Source organism: Aricia agestis, chromosome 16, assembly GCF_905147365.1.
Source record: "Aricia agestis chromosome 16, ilAriAges1.1, whole genome shotgun sequence".
In the NCBI taxonomy this organism is placed as follows: domain Eukaryota; kingdom Metazoa; phylum Arthropoda; class Insecta; order Lepidoptera; family Lycaenidae; genus Aricia; species Aricia agestis.
Genome location: NC_056421.1, coordinates 8,082,223 through 8,098,795, shown reverse-complemented (window position 1 = coordinate 8,098,795; position 16,573 = coordinate 8,082,223). Strand labels below are relative to the sequence as shown.

Sequence of the window (16,573 nt, the reverse complement as noted above, 5' to 3'; positions counted from 1 at the left end):
CACTAAAATGCCGTTAAGGTATACGTAACGGCATTTAAGTCAAATTATAGATGAAAGAAAGAAACATTAAATGATGAACTAAAACGAAAAACGGGTTTTTTTTTATTCATAAATAAATTCTAGAAGATCACATATTAATAGATAATAAGTATCTCTTTTATGTATGTTCTGGTGCTTTTCGATCTCAAATCGGTTTTATCGTTGAGGAGTTACATAGGTTTAAATTTTTACCGCGTTTTTTGCTCATAACTCAAAAGTAGGTTTTGGTAGTTAACGGCATTATAGTCATACCACGGCAGTATAAAAGTAAGTAGGTAGTAGTAATAATAAAAGTAGTAGTAATAATATAAAATAAAAGTGGAATAAGTGCATGAAAAGTGTATACAGGGTGTAACAAAACTAAGTGATAATACTTTATACGTGGGAGAGCCATGCTTCGGCACGAATGGGCCGGCTCGACCGGATAAATACCACGTTCTCACAGAAAACCGGCGTAAAACAGCGCTTGCGCTGTGTTTCGCCGAGTGAGTGAGTTTACCGGAGGCCCAATCCCCTAACCCCTACCCTATTCCCTTCCCTACCCTCAACTATTCCCTTCCCTTCCCTTCCCTACCCTCCCCTATTACCCTATTCCCTCTTAAAAGGTCTGCAACGCACTTGCAGCTCTTCTGATGCTGCGTGTCCATGGGCGATGGAAGTTGCTTTCCATCAGGTGACCCGTTTGCTCGTTTGCCCCTTTATTTCATAAAAAAAAAAAAAACTTTAGGGTTAGTTCACTGTAAAAGTAGCAGAAGCGCTGAAAGAGTAAATATTTTTTTTCACCTTTCAATGAAAAAAGGCATGACGTGCTGGTGCTTGCCCGTTACGAATCACAAAAAATTTGCTCTTTTAGCGCTGCTATTTTCACAGTGAACTCTATGCCAGGAACACATACACATCTTGAAGTATTATCACTTAGTTTTATTACACCTTGTATTATTAGTTTATTACTGTGAATCATGAATCGCCACCAAGAAGTTACAGTTCATTCAATATCATATTATATAAAAAAAATAGTTAAAAAAAAACAAAACGTCACTTTTGACGCATGATATTCAAAACAAAACCTCAAAAATGTTTTTGTGTGAACAAAACAATATATCATAGAGAAAAACATACATCGGGTACAATATATTGAAATTGCACAATCATGGCAAGCATGCATAGCTTTCTGCCGACGACCGAAGAGTATTTCACGGAACTCCAGCAACGTGCGGATTTGGCCGAAAGTCGTCGTCACGCGCGATTCAAAGCCGTGGTCCTGTTGCAGCGGATGACGCGGGGATATTTAATCAGGAAGCACATGGCCTGGCTGGCGAGGAATGCGACTGTAATACAGTGCGCGTTCCGAGTCCACATCGCACGGAGAGCATACCGCATCGCTTTGAGCGAGGCTCTCCGTAATAAACATGCGAAATATTACGCCGTGGCAGCTACACGGATTCAAGTATATTTTTTTTTACTTGCGGCATCTCTTGTTGTTTTGTAAAACCAATTTGTTCATTAACTTTTAGAGAAATTAGTCGTCTTACAACATACCTCAGATATTTTAAAGTAATCACACATACAGTACAAATCCTTAAAAACAAACATGAATATCAAAATAATTATATAGTTAAGCTTTTAGTGAGGGCCCTAGAACACATTTTTTTGTGATTACTAACAACCTAATTTTTTAAATAAAGTTTTTGATAAGACAAACAACTTTTTATCTGCGAAAAATCTTAAAAGTGGTAACTAACAGAAATAGAAAGGATTTTATACTTTGATTTGATGGGCCTAAAATATGGATTGTTCTATTTGTAGGACAATGTTACTTTTGAATTAAGTAACTATTAACCTACCAATATACAAAAAATCAGCTGGTTAGAGTTCCGTTTTAGGGTTCTGTAATCAACAAAACTTGGTTGACTGTCTTATCAAAATGAAGCTACTCGCAAAAAATGTGCTTGTTAGTTATAACAAAAAAATTGTTTTAGGGTTTTTTGACTATTTGCTTACTTAGTAGATAAAATACCTAAACATAATTTACCACATACCAAAACTAGTCGGAAGCAAATCAGCTTAGCAATTATTATAACTAATTAGTTACAGGAATTATCGGCTTTGAGTGCGTTATAGAGCACTGGAGCGCTAAAGTTGATGACCACTTGAGCGGTCAACCATCCTGTTAATCGGTTAAGATCGGATCGAACTATGAATTAAAGGGATGTGTAGTACCGCATTCGAGCGAACGTCATACGTTTTATACGTAGAATAATTTTAAATGTGCATTAGGAAACCGATCCCATACAAATTAAGTATAGAAAATAGCTACACTCTATAAATCCTAAACAAAAACTCATGTGGAATATATTTCTTATACAGTAGTGCCTGGATAGTTAAATGTTAAAAAATCAAAACACTTAATAAAATTTTACTTACAGGCATTATGGCGCGGACACTATTCCAGACGCACTCAATTCTCTTACCGCTCATACAGAAATTGGATATCTAATGTGGTGGATAAAGGAGAAAAACTTGTAGCTGAGGTTAAAGACTTTAGAGTCAAAAGTAAAGAAGAAAACCTGAAAACCTTAGAGAGAGAAGCAGAGCAGAAACTAGCATTCATTGTGTTTAAGCTGCACCATCTCCTCAGAACGTTTGCCATTGCTGGGGTGTATTCTGATCATGCTACAAATGAGCTTTCCGACTTTGAAAAGCTTCTTAAATCTGTCAAATATACTGAATATAGAAGGAAACTCAAACGAAAGTATGACAAGTTTGTTATGGCACAGCGTTCTCAATTCTCAAACAAAGCACTATTTCCCATAATTGGAGAGGGTAATGACTACTGGTATTTATCGCTACCAGATATGTATGAGCTAACAAAACCTATGAAAGAGAAAGAAGATACCAGACAAAGTCTTACTCATCGGAGCAAAGTACACAAGGAACCATTTCTTTGGAGAAAAGTTCGTTATTCTGATACTTGCAAGGGCCCGTTTAAGCCTGACGAGAAACTAAAAGCAATATCTTGGCCCAGAGATCCTAGATTCTGCCTATACGTTCAACACTATAAGCCACAGTCAGATGTGTTTAACTACGTCGATTATCATATAAACGCTTTGTTGAAAAGAAAATGTTCGATTGAAAGAATAAAATAGGACTTGTAGAATTGCTACCAGCGTAGCATGTTTTTTGGAAGACCCCCATAATCACATACATACAATTTATGTTCTTCGCAACAAAGGGTAACTTTACTATTATTTACATTTTTATCTTTGTCCTATAGTATCCTTTTAGGAATTCTAAAAATTTTTGCTTTTGGTTAAAATTTCGTATGAAAAGTTTGTTTTTTCTTTTCTTGTTCGGAAATCCGTAATCAGGGTTGAGTTTTGGGTCAGCCGGATGTTACGAGCCGCGAGCCGCTAGCCTTTTGTTGTTACGGTATTGTTGTTGTGAATTTTGCACTTGTAATTTATTTGAGGAAACGCCTCTGAAAAAGAAATTGTATTAAGCTCTACAAGGCAAATGTGTTTTGTCTGAAATTAACATCTCGTTGCTGTGATAAATTGGCGTGTGAATTTATATTTGGATTTTGTAATGAGCTGGCTTTTGTGATGAATAATCCGCTTAGATTTTATATTGACGCGGTGTTTCATTAAATTTGATGTAATTTAGATTACAAATAAACCGTGCGAAATTATTTTAAAATTTCGTTTTTATTTCTACCTTAGGTTACTACTACTAAGAGATACCTAATAGTCATTGTTCATTGTTAAATCTTAAATAAAATATGAAATCAGAAAAGAAAACTCAGCTCATGCTGATCCCAAAAAGGTCATTAGGCTTTATATTTAAAGTCTAAGCTACGGAAATTGCTTTTTTACAATCTTTCAACATTGCCATTAATCTAAATTAATTCGAGAACTTGTTCCAAGCTTCTCGCTGCTTTCAGTATGTGAGTAATAACCATGTTAATGAGCTAAGAAACACACGCCAACAAATAATTTAACTCGAGAGTAACACGTCTTCCATACATCTTCAGCATCATTTGTCTAACAATGCCTATTCGAATCGGCAAATTTATTAGGGTCAGAATTTGCCAGCGGGTTCTAAACTAACTCCTTATTGTATAGATGTCTGAGAACATGGTCGCCATTTGTAACGTGTATAATGGCGACCCACTTTACTCATACGCCAAGTAGACGTGATTTGTGAAGCCGTGCAATTACGCCCACTTAAATAATGGACTGTTTACTTTGATTTCCAGCTCGTAAACATGAGCTTGCTTACTGGAAAATCTGTGTTACACTACCTGTTTCTAGTAACTTAGTTTGTGTAGGATAATTCCAAATATTACATACGTCTTGTTCCTCGGACTAACTCGAGCTGTCTTCAAGAACTTTGGTGTTAATAACACGGTCCTACGAAATGTTACTGAATTAAATTTAGCTGTTGTTTGATAAACCTTTTTAGAATCAACAAAGTTACAAACCTAAACTAAGAAATACTTAACTGCACTGGCTTATAAGTTACAATGTATCAGGAAGCAGCAACCAAATATTCCCCCGAAATACCCAAACAAAGCAGACCAAAATTAAAACAGCGCTTGTTATTTTATTCCCCGAAACACGAAGAACGGGATCTTAGTTCTGAGTACGTCAACAGAAACTGTCAGACTGGGTAAGGGTGTTTGGCACATGAATAATCTATGGGGTAAATTTGCAAGTGTTTCAATTTACACCCGCCGACACTTGCCTCGTTCACGCACCGCGCTCGAGTGCAAAAAACAACGAGACGACAGACAAGAAAAGAATTAGCACGTACTAGCATAGTTGGCGCCACTTTTCTGTTAGTCTCCCACAATATTAAGTTAGATTATCCACCTGGATTTTGGGTATAGGACACAAGGACAACAAATATATTTACTTATCTTTATATTTGTTGTCCTTGTCAAAGTTGTGTTCAACAATTTTGAAAGGACTTATGACGTAGAGGTTGATTTTAAGATTGTTAAAATAACTAATTATAATACCATCTATTTATCGTGAGATGATTTATAATGATATCTTTTATATTATATCTTTAAACGAGCAATTCTATTGGAATCTCGGAATCGGCTCCAACGATTTTCATGAAATATAATATACAGGGGGTTTCGGGGGCGATCTAGCTAGGAATCATTTTTAGAAAATGTATTTTTATTTGTGTTTTATCTCAAGTTTAACGTGAGAGATCTTAGATGTCTTTTCTCGAGACATCTTCATGGCAAATGTCATCAAAATCCGTTCAGCGGTTTAAGCGTGAAAACAAATAGACAGACAAACTTTATTTATGTCAAGTATAAGTATGGCTTCAATTTGTCATGTAAAAAACTTGTCTAAGGGCCTGTTTCCCCACTTCCTGATAAGTGCCGGATAGGCTATCCACAACTTATTTGATAGATTCTCCATACTATATGGTGTATGTGTGGAGGATAGCCTATCCGGCGCTAATCAGGAAGTGGTGAAACAGGACCAAAGTAAGATACTGCTCTATTTATATCTGTTGCTCAAACGCACACGTGCTCATACATAAATACCTTCATAATAGATACCGATATGTGGATATTGTTTCCGGGAACTATCCTCAGGAACCCACCACTTACTTATCCCAGTATTGATCACTATTGGGACACATGGGGACTTATTTACATACACCTGTCCGGGTTTTACGAGATTTCTTTACTGTTTTCCTTTATCTCTACAATTCTACAACTTACCGAAGTTATATGAATACGTGTCTACGTGTTAAAGAATCACAATTTCCATTTATTAAATTTTTGTATAGTTTTTAAATAAACCTTTTATATTTTAGAGCATTAAAAAAATATTATAAACGCTGATTTGTTCTGTCATGAAAAAGTTTGCATGGCCTATGATACACCTATGTAAATTTTTTGTTTTTTTTTTTTACTTAAAATAAAGATTTTATAGCAATGTAAACCTTTATTGTACAGAAAAATAATAACATATGTCACATTAATAATAAAACATGCGCTTATTGCAGATTATTTTGTTTATTTGAGTTCACCAGAATATACGTGTTAAAACAATCTGGCGCACGTGTCTATCCTTTCCTGTGGGTTATAACTCTTGCACGATTATTGGTGTAATAATGCAAGCGACTTCTATGAGTAATTCCTCATTGCAGATGGCGAAACTTTGAATATAATAATCACAGCTATTCTATTATCTTTTACTAATTGCTCTTGTCTTTTCTGTTTTCTTAAGGGTTATTGGAAGAGCTATTGTAAAGTTTATCAGAAGAGCTGCTGGTGAGTTGCCGGTCTTTTTAAGAGGAAATACGCTCTCTTCTTGAAGGTTTGCAGGTCGTATAGGTCCGGAAATATTGCTGGTGACAGTGCTTTCCAAAATTTACAACGCGCGGCAGAAAGTTACGCGAAAAAAAACTGTAAAGACTGCTACTCATCAAAGTTATGAGAATGGTATATTTTTCACGTGGAACGATGGCGAAAAGTTGCAGGAGGTATGATTCCGCACAATTCCTCAGAGCACTCCCCGTGATACAACCGATTGAGGATGCAGAGTGAAGCTATTTACATCTCGGCGTAATTCCAAGGGGTTCAGTTGTTGTTTAAAGTTTCCTGTTTAAAACATTATGGCAGTCAACAAGCCATCATCATCGAACGCCCTTCGTTGGATACGATCCAAAGGAATTAGTTGGCATTTCGGGGTCCCTGCCCAGAGATGAGAACAGTATTTCATATGAGGGCGAACCTGCATCTTGTAGAGTTGCAGGCATTGGTTCAGACTAAAATACTGTCTCGCCTGTTAAGAACACCAAGTTTTTTCGAGGCTAACTTGGCATCACCCTCTAGATGACATCAGAACTGGACTTCGCTCGATATGTACACGCCAAGTATTTCAATGCTGGGAGGGGATTGTAAAAGAGGTGCCCTAAAAACGATATACGACCATTGGTGCCTTTTTAGTTATGAACGGGCAGAATTGGCGGGCTGGAGTTGGACTAAGTGTCGTCTACCCCATTCAGAGACTTTCTCATGTGAATTCTCTATTTGAGACATAAGTTCGTTTCAACTGTCAATGACATTTAACCGAGAAATATGGTGGAAGCCGGTAGATAGGACATCACCTGTACTATTATCCGCATAGCATTAAACGCCGTTGGTCTGTAGCATGTCATTGATCTGGCAAAAAACTTGTGACCTATTTGCATACATTCTCGGGAAGCCCATATTATGATGGAAGCTTTGATAGCAGCGCTTTAAGCCAAACCCGTTTAAAGGCATTCGCAATATCCAAACTAACAGCCAATGCCTTTCCTCTCCACACCATCACCTGAGCCCAACGATGAGTTTGATACGCCAAGAGATAACCAGCCAAGCGACCCTTTCGGAACCCGTACTGTTTGTCGTGTTTATCGCTTAATAATGTCTGGCCGCCCAAGTATCGAAAGAGCTGATAATGGATTCCATTATCTTCGAGAAGACGGAGGTTTTAGCAATTGGTCTGTGGTTGGAAGGATTTGAGCGGTCACCTTTTTTGGGGATCGGGTACACTAAGGCTATCTTCTAAGAAGCCGGGACAGTGCCAGAAGAGTAGGAGAACTGAAAACGACGCGTTAAGACCGGAGCCAACTCTAAAGCACACTTTTTTAACATAATGGGAGAGATTCCGTCAGGCCCACTCAACTTTTGGATATCAAGGGCACGCAGGGCTATTCACACTGAGCGCTGATGTAACCTAATCTGACATGATGCCCCCGCATTGTGGTATGGTCGGTGGTTTTTATCCCAAGGTCATCAAGGGTCGAGTTAGACGCAAAGAGCTTACCCAGAAGATCGTCTTTGTATTTTGCGTCGTAGATCGTTGGATCCATTTCTTACTTGTAGGGATGGTAGGATGGCTTTCAGAATGATGACGACCTGCGTGCCAAACTCACCCGGCATCTTTTTGGCGAGCTTCCTGACGTCAGTATAGTAGTATATGAGAAGGCTTTTGACTCTGTTGAGACCTGGGCTGTTCTGTAAGCCCTGCAACGATGTCAAGTCGATTGGCGTTACGTCGAAGTTTTGAAAGGTCTATATAATGCCGCGCCTATGTCCGTCCGAGTACAGGGGGCCACAACAAGGCCAATCTATTTGCATCGAGGAGTGAGACAGGGGGATATTATTTCCCCGAAACTGTTCACAAATGCGTTAGAGGACGCCTTCAAGACCCTAAACTGGAAAGGACGTGGCATAAACGTTAATGGCAAGTACCTCTCACGCCTTCGTTTTGCTGACGATATCGTCATATTGGCAGAATCGTTGGAGGACTTGCAGGAAATGTTGAACGACCTAAATGAATCTTCCCGGCGGATCGGTCTCGGGATGAACTTGGACAAGACGAAAGTCATGTTCAACGAACATGTTCTCCCGAGACCGGTTGCAGTTAACGGTGTCTTTCTCGAAGTCGTAACGGAATATGTCTATTTGGGGCACATACTTCAGGTAGGTAGACATAACTTCGAGAGAGAAACCGATAGGAGGATACAGTTGGGTTGGCCAGCATTCAGGAAGCTAAGCCACATTCTCACGTCGCATATTCCGCAGAGCTTGAAGACGAAAGTCTTCGATCAATGCGTGCTTCCCGTTATGACCTACGGGGCGGAAACCTGGCCTTTTACAGCAGGGCTAGCTCGTAAGTTTTCCGTCGCTCAGCGTGCTATGGAACGCGCTATGCTCGGAGTTTCTTTGGCGGATAAGCTTCGAAATGAAACAATTCGTCAAAGAACTAAAGTCACCGACATAGTGCAGAGAATCAGTACGCTGAAGTGGAACTGGGCTGGTCACGTAGCTCGAAGAACAGACGATCGCTGGAGTAAACTTACTCTGGAATGGAGACCAAGGCTGGGAAATCGGGGTGTAGGTCGACCTCCAACTAGGTGGGACGACGATCTCCGCTTAGTTGCAGGCCCATGTTAAGAATAAGCGTGTAAATGACCAGAGCATGGCTCAGAGTAAAAAAAATATACGTGGAATAACCATGCAACATTTCACTGCACTTGTTAAAACTTCATTTATGACACGAATAAACGTGCATTGATACAATAGTGTTAACAAGTCACATATTATTCACTAGAATAATAATTTAATATGGTTTTTATTAAATATGTGGTAAACTGTTAATGTTTGATTTTTAAAATATGAGCTTAAAGATATTTTTTACCTTTAATTTGATTATTCATTATATTTGTCTATTTATTATGTAGTGAAAGTTATGTGGTTCCAAACGTTTTTTCGTCTTCCTGAAAAGTTGTCTTTTTTCGATTGCACGTTTTTTCGTTGGGGTCATCGATATTATTATGAAAACTAAGAGTTTTAATCAACTATTGTAACAAGCGCGAGAAGCGTAAAAGGTCGCTAAGTATTGGCTAGCGCTAATATAAGCTTTGGACTTTCATAAAATAAAAGATAAGACATTATTTTGTAGAAACATAAATGAGAACATTTCTAATAAAGATCATCCGAGAAATAGAAAAGGTGAAAAGCCGATAGCTGGCGCCCGCGGGGCTCTCAACAAATGCACGAGTCGAAACTACTTACGACGGTTTAATTTCATTTGATGCCCTATTGTTGAGAGAAATAAGGAAATGTTTTACCTTTAAAAGTAAAAAAGTTAGCTTAGGGAAGTTACAGTTTTCATTGATTATAAAGATTGCACTCAAAACACTGCAGCGGTGAAGAAATCAAGTATATTGGTCACTTTTTCAAAAACTACAATATGGATTTTGATCTTTAGGAAGAGAGGTTTACGCTTTAGGTTAACACATAACTTGCTTTATATTCCGAAAATTTATAGTATTATAAAAAATAGGTTTAAAAGCAAGCAGATAAATAAAAAATGAATTCCAAAAGCTGGGTATTTGTAATGCTGATCAACCATTTACAATTTTTATATTTAAAAAATGCGTTAGAATCTTCATGAAATACTTTCAATAAAAAAATTAAAATACCCGAAAATACCTGGGCCAAATAATATTAAGACCAGCCATAAAAGTAGAGACCGTGTAATAAGCATAAAAATGTATACAGGATGTAACAAAAGTAAGTAATAAATGATAACACATTACATGTTGTGTTCCTTATTACCTATTATAGTGTTCACTGTTAAAGTAGCAGAGCTGAAAGATTTTTTTATGCTTTGTATGGGTTAGCGCTCCAGTATCTTGAATTTTCCCATACAAAAGTTAACAAGGGTTGCTCCTTCGGTGCAGTGAACTCGCTACAAGAAACATATACACGTCCTAAATATATTATCAGTTATCACTTACTATTGTTACACCCTGTAGAGGTAGGTACTAAGCATAAAAGTGTATAGAGGTACCGTACCAAACATAAAAGTGTATGGAGGTACCGTCGCGTGCACAAGCGTCCCCGGTCACTAATTACCGCGTACCTCGGCTCAGGGCGCATTTTTCATACTGATCACGGAACCACTCAGCTCCCCAGTATCGATTGTGAACTTCTGCTGAGAATTAATGCCCCCGCGAAGAAATTAGAAGAATGTTGAATGATTTACGCCTTTTTTTCTCGCCCGTGAAAGCGTTCAGTGACCGTGGAGATATGCCAAACGGGATACTGTAAGGTAGTATTTTAATAAGAAACTAATTTATGCTTTTCTTTGATCTAATTTATGCTTTTATTATATTTTAAAAATAAAAAAATATGCCACAAACAAAACTTTAAAATTATATGAAGAATCAAATTTATCTACGTAATTTTTAGGTTTTCAATATAAGTAGGTACCTTATTTCATCTTAAAATTCGAATTGAAAAAGCCACATCCCCATTAAAACAGCCTTTATATAACATACATTTCTATTAGATTCTTCATTATCTAATCTTTAAACGAGCAATTCTTGTATATCTATACTATCTATACTAATAATATAAAGAGGTAAACTTTTTTTGTTTGTTTGTTTGTTTAATTGTAATGAATAGGCTCAAAAACTACAGGACCGATTTTAAAAATTATTTCACCATTCGAAAGCTACATTATTTACGAGTAACATAGGCTACTTTTTATTTTGGAAAATATAGGGTTCCGTAAGATATTTCAGTTTTTCTGAAACAACCAGAAAATTAACTTATTTTGCGTACGCTGCCTAAACTATAAAATATAGAACTATACAATGTTCTAAGTAAATGTAGATCTTATAAATATCTACAAAAATGTTCACGACATACTACACCTATCTATGTCAATTGAGGCACAACCACCAATTTTTTATTTAAAATTCTTGATTTCTATTGGACTACATTTAAACGGATTTATTTTACTCATGCTAATAATCCTTATCAAAATAAATTATTTCCTCACTAAGTACAGTTTGTGTAGAATATATTTGGTCTTTGAATTATTAAAATTTGACGTTTGGTTTAGAAGTTATGGCGAAATTAAAATGCGATGTACGCCCGTCTCGAAGTGGGCGCTAGCAAAGCGGCGATGCGCTCGCGGGAAGGGTATAACAGATCACTATACCTGCATCGCCCACGTAATTTAGGAATGTCACGGAAACCGTACATTTTTCCGCAAAAAAGAAACCTATGTCCTTTCACGTGGTCTATTCTTCATGTAAATAATGTACCAAGTATTGTACACATTGAAAAGGTCTACAGAAAACGCGATAGTATATAAGTATAAGGATATCCCACAATAACATGTTTTTGTCATTTACTTTTAACTTCAAATAGTGGCTAATTTTCGAAGCGATTTTAACCAATACGGCAATAATCCTTATTCAGTTAAATACTTTAATACATTTTTCACACACTCACTCACTCGGCGAAACACAGCGCAAGCGCTGCTTTACGCCCGTTTTTTGTGAGAACGTGGTATTTCTCCGGTCGAGCCGGCCCATTCATGCCGAAGTATGGCTATCCCATTCCAAATGAATGAAATTATCAAAACTACTGAATCGATTTTAATCATTTTTTAGTGACATAGGCTGTAATATATTTTATACCCGTGCGAATATATTAGCGATATATATATATATATATATATATATATATATATATATATATATATATATATATATATATATATATATATATATATATATATATATATATATATATAAAACGAATAGGCCCTATTAAAAAACACTCCTCAAATATTTTGTGTAAAAAATCGGTGGCTAATTATTAAGCTGAATAAATTCAGAAGTACACAGAATAATTGTGAAACAGCTAAACATTTCATATTCACTGTAATATTGCCTAATTACACCTAATAGTGCCAATAAACAAGGCGCTTGATTGAAATCTGTTAACGGAATAACAATTTTGATGAGCACATGGCCACATGAATGGAACTTTGTACGAAAAGGATTTTCAATTTAGTCCAAATTTAGTTGAGTGAAATGGTTCGACGCTTTGAGGCAGTGTTGTTACCATAAAGTTAATATACCTAGCGGAATAGAGAAACAACGGCTTGAGCAAGAGGGATGTCACTATCAGTAACACTGCGTGGTAAAAAGAGACGTGTGATACATGACAGCTGCACTCTTTTTTTGACGTCCAGTCGGCACGTGCCGCACGTTGACAATTTAATCTCATAGAATTCATGTTCAATCATGCTTGTGTAAGTGTATACGTACATATATTTTTCACACAGATGAAAACCAATTTCGGTTTCGTTTGACAGCTCGAGATTGTTGCTCTATTCCGCTAGATATATTAACTTTATGGTTGTTAGCAGAGTTGCCAAAACAATATGAATCTTCGAGCACATAATATTATTATTATAATGAGAGATTTCGTATTTCATCTTGGCTCGTACAAAATAAAATATCACGAAAGCTCTACGTTGTTCCGCCTACGTATAAAAATAATAATTCGACGTGGATTTCGGTAGATATTTAAGTCCCATTTATTATATATTATCATATTAGTCCAATAAGTCAAGTTTTTAAGTAGTTTCAGAGGTAAGGGAGGAGTCGAGTAATTAAATACTCCAAAATACAACCAGTTTAACATTTAATACTTTTATATTGTAGGTAGTTTTATTGGTAAAGGAATTTTATTCATAAATCTTATTTATGAACAAAATTCCCTTACCAATAAAACTACCTACAAAAAGTAAGTATCTACCTTCATATATTTTGGGTTCCGTTTTCTCTAGGTCCATACTGAAGGATTCCGTAACGTTATAATCTAACAATCGGAATAACAGTTTACCTATTTTAATTTCTTGATGAAATCCGCAGCTATTTCCAAGCTAGCCAGCCGCGGCGCAACATCTGCTATTGACAAGTTTAATTTCGCCGTTGTCCTTTCTAGATTTAAATTACTTTAAACTCTTCTTTTTCAAGCAAAAAATTTAAATGTGAAACTGTTAGGTGTTTTGAACTAGATTTTGCTAGTAATTTTGAATTTAAAATCGCCTTCGTTAAAACCTTGCTTAATTTTTAAATGGTTTTAATATCGAAGATAAAATATTAGTGTCTAAACACACTAGGCCGAAGTTACGCGGCGTAAATTCCGCAAGATTACAAAATACGGACGAACACGACGGAATAGTGTGTCTTTAATTTAACATACATTACGGGCGTAATCATGCGGAATTTACGCCGCGTAACTTCGGCCTAGTGTGTTTAGACACTTATGTAACTAGATGACGCCCGAAACTCCGTTGTGCCAAAATTTGTTTATCGCGCGAGAACCGTACATTTTTCCGGGATAAAAAGTATCCTTTGTGCTCTCTTGGGACTCAAAGTATCTCTATACCAAATTTCGGCAAAATCGGTTGTAGTACGGGAGCCCTAGAAATATTTATTTTGAATACTATAAGCAAATTTTTTGTGAGTAGCTTCATTTTGATAAGACAAACATCATTTTTATTTGCGAAAAATCTCGAAAGTGGTAGCTAACAGAGATAGAAAGGATTTCATACTTTGAATTGATGGTCCTAATATTATATTATGGTCTGTTTTATTCGTAGGTATAAGTAGAATATAATTGTTTGTAGGACAATGTTACTCTTAAATTAAATAACTAATAACCTATCAATATACAAAAAATCAGCTCTTTAGGGTTCCTTTATAGGGTTCTGTAATCAACAAAACTTGGTTGACTACTGATCCCTAAAACGGAACCCTAACAAGCTGATTTTTTGTATATATTTTAAGCAACTCTCTTTTATAAAAGAGAGTTGTATTTTTAATAGTAGCAGCGCTAAAATCGGTTGCAACCATAAAGTTATTATACCTAGCGGAATAGAGCAACGATCTCGAGCTGTCAAACGAAACCGAAATTGGTTTTCATCTGTGTGAAAAATATGTGTACGTATACACTTACACAAGCATGATTGAACATGAATTCTATGAGATTAAATTGTCAACGTGCGGCACGTGCCAACTGGACGTCAAAAAAGAGTGCTGCTGTCATATTATATCACACGTCTTTTTTTACCACGCAGTGTTACTGATAGTGACATTTCTCTTGCTCAGGCCTTTGTTTCTCTATTCCGCTAGGTATATTTACTTTATGGTTACAACATAATAATTACGACACTGCTTCGTAATTTTTAATGCTTGGAGATAAAACAGTACTGCTATAACTTTCTTAAACTAGCTTTAAGTATTGCATAATAATTACTCTCAATACAAATAAAGCGAGATCTCCAGTACGAAAGAAAGCCATTGTTTCAAGGAGCGCTACGTCAGTTAAGTCTATAAGAAAAGTAGCGTTGGAACTGCAGGAAAGCATTAACGAAATTTCTATAGCCACTCAAAAGTGAAACAAGACGTAAGCGCTAGCATGGACGTGCGAACGTAAACAACATGGCGTAACCACAGCTTACGTGTAGTACAGTAGTGTAACTCGATTTCGAATTTAGTGCGTCAGTAAAAGAAACTTAATTTATCTTAAGTCTCTTTTACTGACGCAGTTTATTTTAGTTTCGATAAACGTGTCAGGAATAATACAAATAAAACATTGAAAACAGAGCAACTCGAACACAAATTTATACGTGGAAGAGCCATGCTTCGGCATGAATGGGCCGGCTCGACCGGAGAAATACCACGTTCCCACAGAAAGCCGGCGTGAAACAGCGCTTGCGCTGTGTTTCGCTGAGTGAGTGAGTTTAGGGTAGTAATCCCCTACCCTATTCTCTTCTCTACTCTCCCCTATTCCCTTCCCTTCCCTACCCTCCCCTATTCCCTTTCCTTCCCTACCCTCCCCTATTACCCTATTCCCTCTTAAAAGGCCGGTAATGCACCTGCAGCTCTTCTGATGCTACGAGTGTCCATGGGCGACGGAGGTTGCTTTCCATCAGGTGACCCGTTTGCTCGTTTGCCCCCTTATTTCATTAAATAAAAATCAAAACTTTCTCAACGCAGAGATAAGTTTATGCCCTTGCCACGTGATCCATCCACCACTATCTTAGTATTTTTGCTACTTCAAGTTAATGTGTGTGTGGTAAATAATTGAAGTGGTCTAATATGAAAATGGTCTACTGCCATTTATATTGTGGTACATTTTCAGATGAAGTAACTTTCTTTTTGGTTGCCGTTTCGACAATGTGAATGTTGGACGTGGGTGGTTTGAAGTTCTCTCTTCTTAGTTTTTCTTTTTAACCTTCCAAGCCCTTAGCTTTTAAGCCCTAAATAGAACTTCGTTTCTGAGAAGAAGGCACATTAATAAAAAAAAGAGTTTTATCATCCACCACCTACCAGTCAACCCTTTGGCATTACAGACAGAAAGTATGGAGAAAAAAAAAAAAGTAGGTACAAATTGTTCAACAAGCCACGAAAATAAAACACAGATATTATACTGAACCCAATATTTATAGACGAACACACCCTTAACTGAGTAACGTAAAGGATCGGTGTTACCAGCAGTATTCTTTAACGGAATACAGCGTTCCGACAAAATGTCTTTTTTAGTTCAAAAGCTTTTCACGTACAAGTATGAACGCTAAAATTACATGCAAGAAAGTAAGTGGGCTTAATCAAAAGTGACTAGATTAGTGCAGACTTTTAAATGGCTTTAGGGGGATTACTTTACACCAGATTCCGATTATACTGTTACAACATTAATGCAGCCTCGATATAATGATTTCGATATGGTGCGATTTCGGTGTAATACAACGATATGGTATTCACAAACTAACGTTGATCGCGTTCTTATTGGTGAAGACACAAAAAGTTATATTGTGCTATGAATATTATTGTACTATTTGATAGGAACTCCACTCTCCAGATTGGATTGAAGCTTCTGTTATATTAAATTAGTATACTTCGAATTTACCACTACAGTATGTAGTGAGATAGTGTAGATTCTACCTTTTGCTGTTCTATAACCTTTTGCTGTAATTACGATTCTACCAAGCATGATGAAATAGTAATAATAGAAAAAGGCATAATAAAATATTCTACCATTCTCCATAAATACGAATCTACCTTCAATAATTATACGTATCTATCCTAAAAATAGGACCGACATTTATATTTTCGTAGGAGCGTGCTACTGACACAA

The 16,573-nt window shown here is 36.7% G+C and overlaps 2 protein-coding genes across 2 annotated transcripts in view; both read left to right on the top strand.

Moving 5' to 3' along the window:
• The window catches only part of LOC121734596 (semaphorin-2A-like), a 394,143-nt gene that overhangs the window by 98,516 nt on the left and 279,054 nt on the right, over positions 1-16,573 (top strand). The gene's annotated exons all lie outside the window — the stretch shown is intronic.
• LOC121734605 (spermatogenesis-associated protein 17) lies at positions 1,115-3,709 on the top strand. Its single transcript, XM_042125191.1, has 2 exons — positions 1,115-1,486; positions 2,466-3,709. The coding sequence occupies exons 1-2, from the start codon at positions 1,190-1,192 to the stop codon at positions 3,183-3,185; spliced, it is 1,017 nt and encodes a 338-aa protein (XP_041981125.1). The 5' UTR covers positions 1,115-1,189; the 3' UTR covers positions 3,186-3,709.